The sequence below is a fragment of the Durio zibethinus genome, chromosome 12, assembly GCF_047325235.1.
Source record: "Durio zibethinus cultivar Kanyao isolate XHJ-2024 chromosome 12, ASM4732523v1, whole genome shotgun sequence".
NCBI lineage: Eukaryota > Viridiplantae > Streptophyta > Magnoliopsida > Malvales > Malvaceae > Durio > Durio zibethinus.
This window is the reverse complement of record NC_143173.1, coordinates 20,695,121-20,709,757: the sequence shown is the minus strand read 5'-3', so window position 1 is coordinate 20,709,757 and position 14,637 is coordinate 20,695,121. Positions and strand designations below refer to the sequence as shown.

Sequence of the window (14,637 nt, the reverse complement as noted above, 5' to 3'; positions counted from 1 at the left end):
CTATTGACTCAATCTCAATCAATTGAAATTAAATATATAAGGATAATTGCTACTAAAAAACAACATTTACTACACAGTTAAACACATTGTTCACCATAAATACTAATTGTCATGTTGAAAAATGACATTATTTGGTTTTAATGCAATAAACTTGAAAAAAGACAGAAGCTTGATTGTTATAAGGATACCAATGTAATTTTACCCATTTATATGGATATTGAAGTTGCAATTTTAATGGAGTAGGATATCGACCATAAATTACATTTATTAATTAACACAAGAATTATGAGGTGAATAGGATTTCTAATGTGTATACTCTCTTTATCACATTCCCAATTTCGTTGGCTCTATTTGATTTTTACTTAGATTGAAATTTAAATTAATAATTTTTTCTCGATAATAACTGAAAAAAACTATTAAAACTAAAGAAACAACATAAAATAATTTATATTTAAAATAAAAATTAATTAAAAATGTTACTATAAATAAATGAAATGAATTGTAAAATTTATATTATTTTGATTAAAATAGGTTAGAAGTGTCATAGTGCCTATGATAAAGTTACGATAATTTTAAATGTAATAAAAAGTTAGAATTAATGTAAAAAGACTTTATTATAACATAATAATTAACTTGACAATATAAATTTTAAATTAATAATTTTTCTTATAAATATATAAGGATAATTGTTACTAAAAAACAACATCCACCACACCTCTAAACACATTATTCACTATAAATATTGATAGTCATGTTGCAAAATGACATTATTTGGTTTTAATGCAATAAACTTTAAAAAAGACAAAAGCTGGATTGTTATAAGGATATCAATCTAATTTTACCCATTTATATGGATATTGAAGTTTGCAATTTTAATGGAGTAGGATATCAACCATAAATTACATTTATTAATTAACACAACAATTATGAGGTGAATAGGACTTCTAATGTGTGTACTCTCTTTATAACATTTCCAATTTCATTGGCTCTTTTTGAATTTTACTTAGATTATAATTTAAATTAATAATTTTTCTAGATAATAACTGAAAAAAACTTTTAAAACTAAAAAAAAAATTATATTTAAAATAAAAATTAATTAAAAATGTTATTGTAAATAAATTAGATGAATTGTAAAATTCGTATTATTTTGAGTAAAATAGATTAAAAGTGGCGTAGCTCTTATGATAAAATTATGATAGTTTTAAATATAATGAAAAGTTAGAATTAATGTAAAAAGAATTTATTATAACATAATAATTAACCTTTGCAAAAGATTGCATTCCTCCTTCCACACAATTTTCACATGGATCTTTGGTTATGCTTGAAAATGGAAATGAAACATGAATTGATAGAAAAAAAAAATGAAAACTTTTAATTGTACTAACCGGCTTCTTGTCTTCTTATGCTGCGAACTAGTATATAAGTATGTGTCCATGTGTGCAACTAACCATCAAGCACAAAGCAAAACCAAACCCAATAGCTAAGGTTTTAGAAATTTGTAGGTTAAACCAAAAATGGCTGGCTCAGGTGATCCAAAGTACACAAAGTGTCAGTTTCAGAATCATGCTGGTCAAGATGTAAAGGTGGACAGCCAAAAAAATTGGAATGGCAATGGAGATGCCCCAACATCTATTCAAGATCAACAGCCCGAGGCTACGTTTGACCACACTGCTGATTCCGAAGGTTCCATCGGAGGTGTTGCATATGTCGCTGACAAGTTTAAGTGGATTATTGCTTGGAGCAATGCTAAAAATGTACCTTATAACAAGGTATTGATCTTAATTCCCATAGTTTATTAATTTCATTTTCAATAGTATCTCAAAATTAACTTATTTTTTATTTTACTTCAAATTCATTCATATGTTGTGGTAATACACCATTAGAATTTTGGCTGAATTACTTTGCTTTTTCAACAAAAAAAAAAAAAAACCAAACCACACCATTTAGAGCTTTGAAATAATTAATTATCTATCGATTGCAGGTCTATACTGAGATCATTAAAGTCGACAAAGTTATTGATTGGGATAAAATCAAAGAAAGTCTTGAGAACTCGGAGGAAAAAAGCAGCGACCATAATAAATTCGGATACTCCTCTGACGCTTCCATCGAAAAAATCAGTTCTCAGCCAACAATGACGGCAAAACTCAGTCAAGCTTAATTAAGCTGGCTTTGCTGGCTGCTCAATGTTTATCTGCCCGAAACTGTGGTGATGAGGCTGTCAAAATAAATATATATACAGCAGTTTATAGCAATTGGACTACTACTGTACATAATATTAAAATAAATTAATTTGACAGCCAGGCAGCCTTACTAGCTCTACCTAGTATCTAATGCATGTGTGCTTAGTTTGTTTTTGTTATTTGTGTTATTTCAAAGTATCAAAGGCCTTTGAACTAATTATGTCATGTCCATATATGGTCATGACTATTTGTAATATTCCAGTCCTACTTTATGGAAAATAAAAATTCAAGGCTTTTAGTTATTAGTACTCATTTAACACTCAATCTATGCATTAACATTTATATATTTTGCAAGACTATTAGATATTCAGGGTCTTGAAGAAAAGGAAAATGGTAAATCTCGCATAAGTGTTTAGGAACACATAGAAGATTGAATGCAGAAATCTGCTTTATATCAAACTCAAACACATCAAAGAAAAGGAATGATTATTTCAAGTTCAACTGGCTCATCTCTGAGGACCAAAACTACGGTGTCTCCCATTATAAATCTTTGTTATGTTTGGAATACTTCAGTCAATCAAACAAAAAATGGAAAAAAAATATTAGGCTTCCATTAATTCCTGCTTCTGCTACTTTTGCTTTATGAAACAGACGAAAAAGATATTTCAAAATAAAAATAAAATATTTTTTTAGAATTAAAAAAAATTGATCCTCAAAATAAATGATAACAAAAAGAATGATTTTCCTTGAATATCAAACAGATTCGTTTGAACTAGAGTTACTTTTAGCCAGCTGTAATCAAATATGACAAGATGATATCATATGATTTTGTCATTTAATTACTTAATAAGTCAGCTATTTCAGTATTAATTATTTTCTTTTATCTTGAATTTAAGATGATTTAAAGATTGATCTGTTGTAGACGGAGATGGTAACTTATGCAGTCTTTATATACTTCTTAAATTATTTTGTGTGAGAGTGACAATAATGCGAATTTGTTAAAGTTAAAAAAGAAAGAATTTAGGTAAGATACTTTTAGAAAACTTTATCACGATAATAGTTTTCTCACAAGTGCAAATGAGTATTAAAAATGTTGTCCTCAAGATACAATGTTTAATGTAAAAGAGATACAATGTCCAATGTAAAAGAAAATGATAGCACTTCAAATTATTTTTTAACACACTTGAACCATAAACCAAAAAAGAGAGCATGGGAAGAGAAATCTATTTTTTATTTTTAAAGAATGAAAAGTTGCAAGGTTGTATATAAAATGAGTATTTTGGAAGTATATATAAAACCCAAAAGACGCCTTTAAACGTTATTTAATGAATAGACATCATTTGAAAGGAGTAACACCTAATTTGGAATGTAAGCATATCTCCATAATGCAGTCGACTGCATTGGGGTTTTTCTTCAACCAGAATGTGAACATTCAGATGTTCAACATAAAACATTCGAATGTTTGCTTTTTGAATTTTAATTTTTGTCATTCTAATATAAGATAGTCAATTGCCTTCAATAACAATTGAATCATATCATTTACTGTATACACGATTGAAGAAAGATTGCTCATATTCATAAATAACATCAATATCTCACTATGAAAAGTACAAATCATAGTATCTAGATTGGATTCAAACGGAAAAGGCTAACTGAATGTTTTGCATCACTTTCTAGTCTAGAAAACTTTTACAAATGACCTTCTTATGCTTGATTTTATAACAAAAGTGCCACACATTTTCAAATTTCTCTAATTTTAGAATTTAAAAGCATTCGTGGTACCAAAATGGAAAGCATACTTAACAAATTTATTTCTTCTTAAATGACCTTTTAATAAAATCTTTCAAAATGATATTTCGTTTGACAATAGTGTTGACTCGTATAATCTAGAGAGCATAATGAAATTATCTGCTTATAATATCACTTCCTCTTATATAGTTATAACACTCATGATTCCTTCTAGATTTTACACTGTCACTCCTAAAAGGAAGCAATTTAAAAAACTACCACAAGAGGAATTAGTCTCCTATTTTACCGTTGGTCATATCTAAATGTGCTCACAAAAATCATCTAGCTCATCTAATATGGCAATGGTGACTAGTTTATGTGGTATAGAAAGTGATAAACTCTTAACGTTATTCTCAAATTCATTATGCCCAAAATTATAGAAAGTGATACACTTTATTTATTTAAATTGATCTTATTAGATGATAATTACAGATATAAAACCAAGATTGAGAGCTTTGTAGAATAATTTAAAATAGTATTATGCATGTATACAAAATCATGTTATAATAGTTATCCTATTAAATTTAAAATTCAAAATTTTCCTGAAACATACTACAAAAGATAATATAAAACTAATCAAATATAATATTGGAATGACTGGCCACCAATGGGATAACTAAATTACACTATATCCCAACCATGATCCTTTCCTTCGTAATATCTTTCAAAATAATGACTAGTTCGACGGGTAAAATGTTACTATTTGGAAAAACTGTAGGGACATTTTAATATTTTAGCCAAAAATGTTAACTGTTGAAAAAGTAAAAAGAAACAAAATCCCGACAGCGCTGGTGGAGTGACAAAAGCTTGCAAACCAAAACCTAGTCGAACCCCAGTTCTTACAGTGAGAGCAAAAAGGAGAGACGCGTGCGGCCGCGATGGCTTCTGGAGGACAAGGCGGCGCTGGAGGAGTGGAGTGGCACGGTAGGCCACCAAATCCCAAAAACCCAATCGTATTTTTCGATTTAACCATCGGTTCCACCCCAGCCGGTCGTATCAAAATGGAACTCTTCGTTGATATTGCCCCTAAAACCGCCGAAAATTTCAGGTCCTGCCACTCCCTTTCTTGTTCTTATTGTATGATTATTTTTCACTTTTTGTGATTTCTAATTTAATTTTGATTTTTTTCCCATCATACAGGCAGCTATGCACCGGCGAATACAGGTTTTTTTATCTTCAAAAATTTAGTTATCTGCATCTACATGTGTAATTTCTACTTACCCATTTTTTTTAATTGGATTGAATATCAGAAAAGCAGGGCTGCCTGTTGGTTACAAGGGATGCCAATTTCATAGGGTTATTAAAGATTTTATGATTCAAGCTGGAGATTTTGTCAAGGTTGGTAGTTTACCATGTGAGATTTGTTTTTGCTTTTATAATATTAGTTGCTCTGCTTAGTCATATTAGTAGTGAGTATCCCAGAATTAGTTTCTTGAGATTTCCTTTAGATGGTGAATTCTTTATGTAGTTGGGAATAAGGGTATTGAGTGACACTCCTGTTGAAGCTAGATTATTTTACAAGTTAGGTTTTGACTTGTCAATTTAAGGATAGTTTTCACCTGAAAATTGGACGGTGGTGTTTGCCTGAGTTACGATAGATCAATAACTTAGACCATTCTTTTGATTTGTTAAGCATAAAAGCGGCACAATAGTATACCTTTGTTGATAACAATAAAGATATTGAGGCCACTTGCTACTATGTTGTGCAATAGTTACATTAAAATTTTGCCTCCATGTACTTCCACTTATGGGCATAAGTTTGAAGATGAAAATTTCATTGCCAAACACACTGGTCCTGGTCTGCTATCAATGGTATGCTGTTTTCTATATATTGTCAAGTAGCTACATATATTTTTTTTCCTTTGAAACTGAAAGATGTCATCAATGTTTTGGTTTTATATCTCTCCCTGATTATTTCATGTTTTATGTGCATTATTTTTGTTCTTTTAGGCAATCAGTTTTTACCGTGCGCATATCCTTTGGTTGGTTTAGTGCTAATGTGTTACATTTTGAAACTAATTCGAGCTGCTGAAACTAAAAAGCTGTATGGTAAGTTCTTGCTGATTTTTTATCAGACCATAAACGCATACTTTGCTGTATTGATTTTAGGGAGTACAATCTGCCAGTTGTCAGGGCTTCATTGTTGACTAGTGTCATGCGGAATATATTTTGTGCTTAAACAAACTGTCATTATCCCTGTGTCAACCCCCTTTTTTTGCCTTACCTATCAACTGTTGTTGAATCATGGCTTCTGTGGCAACTAAAAACTTGCTGCTCTAAGAATTCGTTATTATGACTGCCGAGTAGGAAAATTTGGCCTTTCCCATGAGTCTGGAGTCCAATGTATTGTTAAGGATGCAAAATGAGTTGCATTATGCTGCAAAACACTTTTTTTAAGTGTCATCAATGTCGTTATCCACGTTGTTAATTATATGTTCATGTTTTTTTTTTTTTTTTGTAAATACTGCTTTAATGTAAAGGTACATAAAGCACACTGATTTCTTGGCTTTTGAATGTGATTGAGAAAAATTAGTAGTGGGAGCTTGCTGGGAAAGGATTTTGTTAGAATATCTTGATAATCTTGGCGAGTGCCTTAACTTTTAGAGCCCCTTTCTTCCAGTCCCTGATATTCTCTACCTCACCTCTTTTTTGTTGATAAAAATGGTCATAAATGCACCTCTTTTATATTGTCAACTTAATTATTATGTTATAATAATGTGTTTGGCAGTGGGTGTTTTAATTTTTTTGAAGAGTAAACAATTCTAAAAAAATTAAATAAATAAATGATTCCACCAAATTTTAACCAACCAAAATTACGCATATTAGTTGACATTAAAATAGAAAAAATGATATACCAGGTTAACAGGCAAATTAAAAAATATATATAAATAGAGTTTTACTTATTTTAATAATCTATCAAATAAAAATAATATTATAGATTACATATTTTGTACTTATTTTTCTCTATTTTTATAAAAAATGTTAAAATAAAAATTCAAGCATAATTGTGTGTCAATTTATTTTAATAAATAATGTTTTGTTATATTTTCCTTGTTTACAAATGACATTATGCTACAATAATATTGTTCTTTTTATTAATTTTATTTTACTTTAAAATAATTTTTTATTTATTTTATTTTATTTTAAAACATTATTTCTTTTACCTTGTCCTTTTTTAGCCTTGAAAGTATTTTTAGAATTGTCCTTATATTTTTAAGTGGAAAATAAGAAGTTAACAAATTTTATATTACCAAATTAGTTATTACATCTGGATAATATCTTCTTACATTTTTTTTTGCTTTATGTTATGTTTAAAAGTTTAAAACTCTTTTATAGTGTGGTAAGACATTTATAACCAATTTTTTGTTAACTTATGCAAATTTTACGATTGCTTTCACTTGTTTACATTATTTTTTTTTATTTTAAAATACCAATTCTTTTTTGTTGGTTTTTTAGTGATCTTGAAAGAATTTTCAAACTATTGTCCTTATATATTTATAGAAAAAGTAATTAATTTAAATTTTATATGTTCAACTTAATGATTTACGTTTTAATAAAGTCTTCTTACATTAGTTCTCACATTCCGTTACGTTTCAAATATTACAACTTTTATTTCAGGATATCACGATATTTCTAATTTATTTTACTCTAAATGATAAAATCTCCAGCTTGAATCATAAAATCTTTAATAACCCTATGAAATTGGCTCCCTTGTAACCAACAGGCAGCCCTGCTTTTCTGATATTCGATCCAACTAAAAACAAAATGGGTAAGTAGAGATTACTCTATGTACAGGCATTTAAAATGTGGTCAACATCGTGTTTTTTATTATTTCGCATTTATTACAATTATAGATATAATAGATAAGACAGCAGTAATCGTGCTCATAGTGGTCTTAAATTTTTTTTAAATTTTCGTAATAAATAAAAAAATTTTGATATAATAATATTTATTTATAATATTTAAAGTAATTTATGATATTTTAATCTTATATTTATAAGCTAAAATAAATTTTCATATATTTTAATAATAATATGGGATCAATATGATATAAAATTCATAAATAAAATAAAAAAAATGCAAATAATAATTTTAGCATTCCGTTATGAGTACAATTTTTATTATATAACTATTGTAGATGCGATACATCCTTATTTGTGTGAATGACAACTCACACCTCCAATATAATGAGTAACAATACTTAAAAGGGGTTTTCAAACCTTTGATCTAGTGGTTAAGGCGTATGAGAAAACGTTTAGGGTCTGATTGAGAAAACGTTTAGGTCTGATTTCAAGTTAAGTCTTTTTTTTTTTATTATTTGTATTAAGATTTTATTTTTTTTATGTAACCCAAAAAAAAAATACTGAAAGGTAGCGTTATTGCTAAATAGCAATCATTGTATTGCGTCGCGGACATTATTTGAATTCATGCTCACATAGATGCAGATAACTAAGTTTTTGAAGAAAAAAAACCCTTATTCGCCAGGGCATAGCTGCCTGTATGATGGGAAAAAAAAATTCAAAATATTTTTGGCTAAAATAAATAAGTTTTGTTTAAAAAATTATAATGTCCCTGCAGTTTTTCAAAATTTTCAAATAAAACCTTTCTGTTTTAATTGTATTTAATTGAACCCTTAAAGTTGTCATTTCTTTTAATTAAACTTTTTTATTTTGTATGAAAACCAAAAAAATCAATTACTCCTTCTGTTTCAATTAAATTGTCACAATTTTTTTAGTACTTTAAAATTTAATCTTCTATTATTTTATATTTATTATTGATAAAAATATAAAAAATATGTTTTTAAAACTTTCAATGAAAGAGTTTCTAGATATATGATTTATAAAATTTAATTAATTAAAATATTTAAAATAATAACAGTTAAAATTAAAAATTTTGATAAAAAATTAATCGTGACAAAGTAATTGGGACGTAATCTTTATTTTCTAAATCAATGTCCACAAGAAAAGAAAATAAAAACTCTTAGAAGTTGACATTTACATGACATGTACCATAGGTTTATTAACGATATGCCACATCAAAATTTGTAGAACCATTTATTTGTCATGTGTGCCATATAAATTTTGACACGAGATGCTGACATGATAAAAATAATGAATTTTAATCATTTTCATCTAAATAAGGGCTAAATAAACAAATATAATATTTACAGATTTAGTTGGATCTAGTATATATATATTTTTGTGCATTGCTTTTGCTATGATAATACAAATCATTTTTTTAAAATTTTATTTGTATTGCATACGAGAAAAAAAAAATCCACTTCTTCCCTACCAAGTCTCACCATATTTTTTTTTCAGGTTTTCTAATATAAAAGTTTCCAAAATAATTATACAAAAAGTTCTCATAACCTTTGTGTTCTTACTTGATATTGTAATGTCATTAATTTCTTAAAAATATCATTATTATAAGAATTTAAGTGACTCAAAAAAATGTTTATAATTCAAGTAAGATCTGTCGGAAAGTGTGAGTGTTAAATGAGTAGGAATAATTAAAAACTTTGAATTTTTTATTCATAAATAAAGATTGAAATATTACAAATAGTCATGAGCTCATGGCCATATATAGACACGACATAATTAATTCAAAGGCCTTCGAAATATTACAAATAACAAAGACAAACTAACCACACATACATTAGATAGTAGCTAGAGCTAGTAATGCTGGCTGGCTGGCTGTCAAATTAATTCTAATGGTGTATTGCCAGAACATATGGATGAATTTGAAACAAATACAAAAGATCATGACAAAGAAAATTGAGTTAAATACCAATTGAAAATGAAATTAATATATTATGAAAATTATGATCAATACCTTGTGAGGCTCGTTTTCAACATTGCTCCAAGCGATAATCTACATATGCTTATTGTCTCCGAGAACATATTCAACACCTCCGATGGAACCTTCGGAATCAGCATTGTGCTTAAAGTTACTGGCCTGTTGAGCTTGAATCGATTCTGGGGATCTCCATAGCCATGCCAATCATGATTGCTTTTCAGTGTTACAGTTTGTTCGGCATTATTCTGAAGCTGACACTCTGTGTACACTCGAACACCTGGGTTAGCCATTTTTTATTGACCGTGCAAATTTCTAAAACCTTAGCTATTGGGTTTGGTTTTGCTTCTGCTTGATGGTTAGTTGCATATATAGACACATAATTATATACTGGTAAGCAGCACAACAAGGCAATAAGCAGGTCGGTACAATTAAAAATTTTCATTATTTTTCTTCTATCAATTCATGTTTCATTTCCATTTTCAACTATAACCAAAGATCTATGTGAAAGTTGCATGGAAGGACGCATGCAATCTTTGGCAAAGGCGAAGTGGTTGGGCATTCAAAGCAATCAATTGCTTGATGCAACTTCCTTTCTTGTGATCTTTTCTTTTCCATTGAATTTTATGACCATATGTTTTAAGTTTCATACACCTTTATTACGGACGTTTGGGATAGTTCTAAACTTTTTACATTAGGGTTATTTTCTGTGGCCATCTGTTTTTTTTTTTTTTGTTCATCATTCTAATTAGATGGTCCAAAATATGTTACTTTTTAACATGTAACAATCTTATTAGACTCTTGCTATATTTGTTTTTTTTTTTTTTTCCATAATTATTTTAACCTTTTGGCATGAAAAACCCATACAATGTCATCTTAATTAAATAAATATTAATATAAATATAATATATACTAAAATCACACCACAAAATTAAAAAAAAAAAAAAAAACTTTTGGCAACGGAAATGATTTGTGTGAGAGTACTATAGCAATGAAATATTTCGTTGAAAAATTAAAGTCGCTACAAGTGTTCCATCAAAAGAAGAAAATTCTATCTAAAGTATTTTCACGCAATAATCATTTATGTTGCTAAAACTTTTAGCAATGGAAAATTTTATAATTAATAATAAAATATTAGAAATGAAAATTTTCATCACTGGTGACATAAATGATTTTAGCTGAATGTTTAAAAAATGTAAATGATTTTTGTGTGAAAATACTTTAGTGACAGAAAATCATTCACATCGCTAAAATTTTTAGCAATGGAATTTTTCTTTTTCGACGAAACACTTAGAGCGACTTTGCTTGCTAAAACTCAGGCCAGTTGCTTAAGCTGGCTTTGCTTGCTTGCTCGATGCTTATATCTGAGGAAACTATGGTGGTGAGGCTCTCAAATTAATATATATATATATATATATATATATTTATAGCAATTGGACTACAACTACATATAATATTAAAATAAATTAATTTGACAGCCACCAGCTTTACTAGGTTTAGCCACTCTCTAATGCATGTTTGCTTAGTTTGCCTTTGTTATTTGTAATATTTCAAAGGCCTTAATTTGAACTAATTATGTCATGTCTATATATTGATTCAGGAAGGGAACAATGTGAAGATATTTTCACGGCATGTATGGGGTTATAATAGAAATTAAATACTCTATGGCAACATCATTGAAGTTACTGAAGAATTCAACTCCAAACATTGCATTGGTTCAGGAGGATTTCGAAATGTTCACAAAGCTGTATTACTTGTTAACCATAATTCCAAAATCTTTATGTGATAATTAGAATATCATAATCAAACAAATGAATTGAAATACCTGTTGGATTTGTTATAGTCGATAAATGATGAGTAGAAACAAAACTGTTTTTTGAAAAGATTTTAAGTTTTTTTGGCTTTTCTTTTATTGACAGCTCTCAATGAATAAATACCATAAAATTTGAAGGTTAAAAAAAGAATTTTAACTATATATCACTAAATCTATCGACCTGTTTTGTTAACCTATAAAATCACTAATTAATAATAATCTATGTTAATAAAAATTCTAACACTACCAATTAGACCAGTCGTTGCTGTAAGTAACTTCATCCATCATAGGAAGAAAATACCAAGGGGATCAACAGAGAAAGCTTTTGAAAGCAAATTGCATGCATTAGCAGAAATCCGACCTGTTATCATTGTGAAGTTATACGGTTTTTGTTCCTAGTAATTTGTATATTCATATTATATTTATGTCATATTAAACACGTATAAAACACAAAAAATATATATATCAAATTTATGTGGACTTACAGAATACAATACACATTGTTTATATTTTTATCAAACTCATAATTTTTATTAAAATTTTAAATAGTATATTTTTTTCGTATTATTTTCATATCATATCACTGTAACAGATTTAAGATTCTCAAATCTAATTGTGATGAAGTCGGAAGTTTTCAAAAGCTATACCACGTTAACATCATAAATTAGCTTCAGACTTCAACAACCGAACTGACAATAACTACTAGAATAATTCAACATGTAACCCTCTTTGCTGTCAATTGCTTCCTAAGAAAGCAATAGCAAGTGCATCCGAATAAATGCAGAGGTGAAAAAAAGTTATATTCAGGAAATTGGTCCTAAGCAGTCACCTTCCAAACTCACCAATGCCTGAAATTCCCTCTCTGCCTCCATCCACTTTGTTCCGATCACAATAAACCGAAAAATGACATGCTTCTCAATCTTCGAGTGCTTGTCGTTCATGAAGATAGCATTTTCCCCAGACACATACTGATAGTCGGGCATTTTTACGTGAGACAGATAGATGTTTTAGACTGTTCCACACTTCAATAAAACTCCATGTTTTAGTACCTTATGTACAACCCCTTGCAAGATCTCCCCTCTGAACATTTTGAAGGTAATTCTGCTGAAGACAGACAGGGAAAAGCACATCCCCTGTGTTCTGTCTAACTCTGCCCTCTCCAATGCTCTCCAAAGTTGTTACAGCCATGAAATATCCAAGATCCTTGGTGCCCTTCTTGCAAGCAAATTCGTCCAAAAGGCAGACCACTATAGCCTTTTGGAGCATCAAGCCTTTGGCATCCAAGCTGTCAGCAGGAATTATGACATTCCATGGCAACTGCACCTTGAGAAACATTATGCACCTGCAATCAACAGGGAAATTTAAAAAACAAAAAGAAAAGTAATTCGCAATGAAACCAATGTCCTTAGAGTAAGAAGAAATAGTCGAAAAAGGTTCACCCACAGTTTAGTGTTTTGCTAATTGAAAATTTACCAGATTGTAATGAACATAACCCTACAATGCCTATTTCACATGATCATTAATGCCCAATTCCACTACACAAATAGCACCATACCCAGAATCAAACATAAAGCAATAATAAACAGATACTATCAAAGGAAAATTAAGGCATTTCCTTCGCAACCAATTGAAATTTTCTTAAACAAAAACATAGCGAGCAGATTTAGTAGACTGAATGAGCCATAACTCATATCTAAACAAAATTTTCATACAGGCATTGACGATCAAAACCCAAAGCTATGTCATTTCCTTCACAAACAATGGGAGTTTTATTTTTTTTTTAAAGCAAAGCATTCCCGTAACATATTTAGTATGATTAACAAACCCCCAACAACAACAGCAACAAGTTAAGTCTTATATCCCATAACTATGAGATCAGCTATAAAAAATAAAAAAATAAAAAAAAACCCAGCTAATATCTAAACCATTAGCAACAAACTAAACCTTATATCACATAACTTAGGAATCGGCAATAAAATAAAAAAAAAAAAAAAAAAAACCCGGCTTGAATCTAAACTATCATTAGTACATTACATAACCCACAATAATAATAATAATAATAATAATAATAATGCCTATACGAAAATACATTAGACCCAATGGGTCCGACATTCTCTGGACCCCATGCATAGCAGGAGCTTGACCCACCGGGCTGCCCTTAAACTCAACCAAAGTCAATTCTCAGCCTGAAAATTCACATCCAAACATACTACAGGAAAGAACTTGTCAGTAAATTCCAAATATAGAACTCCAACCAAAATAATCAATCTTAGTAAAAAAAAAAGCATCAATTTAATTCAAGATAGAAAAAAAAATCTAAACCCCATGTTAAAACATCTTAATTCCCATAATTTTATCATAACAAAATTCAAGAAAAAAAAGACTCAATAAGTCGTAGTCAAATGGCCATTTAAAATGTAATAAAAGAAAAAGAAAAGCACCTTCAAAAACTTTTCTCTGATCCATTCAATCAAACAGGTAATTGAAGACAGTCAAACAGAAACCCAATGAAAATCATATCTTTTAAAACTACAAACGAATACTATTTTAAACCAACTAAAATTACTAGAAAAAAAAAGTTTCAAGAACTAATCATGTCATAAAATTTTCTAACCAAAAAAATTATTCGGGCAAAAGATTCAAGTCGAGTATAATCTTTACTTCTCAGAAATTTATTAAAGCATATGGTCAAAAACAATGAAGAAAACCCATAATTAATAATCAAAATGCCATTCTAAAAATGATAACCAAACATGCCAGCAAGACCCAGACAAGCAAAATAAATTATGAATCAAAGCTTTGTAAATGTAAAATTCAGTACCATCTTTTCAAGCAAATGAAATCATGAAAACTACAATGTAGAGCATTAGAATAATAGACAAACGGTAAATTTAGAGTAAAAGGAAAAATAGGTTTTTACCTGAATTGAGACTTTGAGTGTGAAGTGAGACTGAGGAAGAAGCAAAGAACTTTTCGTGAACAAATCAACGGTTTTAAGTTAAAAGATTCAGATCGACGGTGCTTTAAAACGTTTTAGGATTTTTTTTTTTTTTTCTAATAACA

At 29.1% G+C, this 14,637-nt stretch overlaps 2 protein-coding genes and 1 pseudogene across 7 annotated transcripts; 2 read left to right on the top strand and 1 right to left on the bottom strand.

The window, feature by feature from the left end:
• The first annotated feature begins 1,455 nt into the window (after positions 1-1,455).
• LOC149515875 (uncharacterized) lies at positions 1,456-2,485 on the top strand. The gene is made up of 2 exons (XM_089741160.1): positions 1,456-1,769; positions 1,982-2,485. Exons 1-2 carry the CDS (start codon positions 1,515-1,517, stop codon positions 2,156-2,158), a joined length of 432 nt encoding a protein of 143 aa, XP_089597286.1. The 5' UTR covers positions 1,456-1,514; the 3' UTR covers positions 2,159-2,485.
• Positions 2,486-4,720: 2,235 nt separating this feature from the next.
• On the top strand, positions 4,721-11,644 carry LOC111296386 (peptidyl-prolyl cis-trans isomerase CYP22-like). 5 transcript variants are annotated; one of them, XM_089741162.1, is made up of 4 exons: positions 4,721-5,016; positions 5,109-5,132; positions 5,219-5,306; positions 11,362-11,644. In XM_089741162.1, the coding sequence occupies exons 1-4, from the start codon at positions 4,847-4,849 to the stop codon at positions 11,416-11,418; spliced, it is 339 nt and encodes a 112-aa protein (XP_089597288.1). In that variant the 5' UTR covers positions 4,721-4,846; the 3' UTR covers positions 11,419-11,644. The 5 variants fall into 5 exon arrangements, with proteins under 5 accessions (XP_089597288.1, XP_022746402.2, XP_022746404.2 ...); XM_022890667.2 differs by lacking the exon at positions 11,362-11,644 and adding an exon at positions 6,276-6,522; XM_022890669.2 differs by lacking the exon at positions 11,362-11,644 and adding an exon at positions 5,919-6,522 and having other exon boundaries at positions 4,722-5,016.
• Positions 11,645-12,187: 543 nt separating this feature from the next.
• LOC149515874 (DNA-directed RNA polymerase V subunit 7-like) lies at positions 12,188-14,387 on the bottom strand (annotated as a pseudogene). The gene is made up of 2 exons (XR_016326287.1): positions 13,664-14,387; positions 12,188-12,916 (listed from the first exon to the last, which is right to left on the bottom strand). The product of XR_016326287.1 is annotated as a DNA-directed RNA polymerase V subunit 7-like (transcript).
• Between the last annotated feature and the right edge of the window lie 250 nt (positions 14,388-14,637).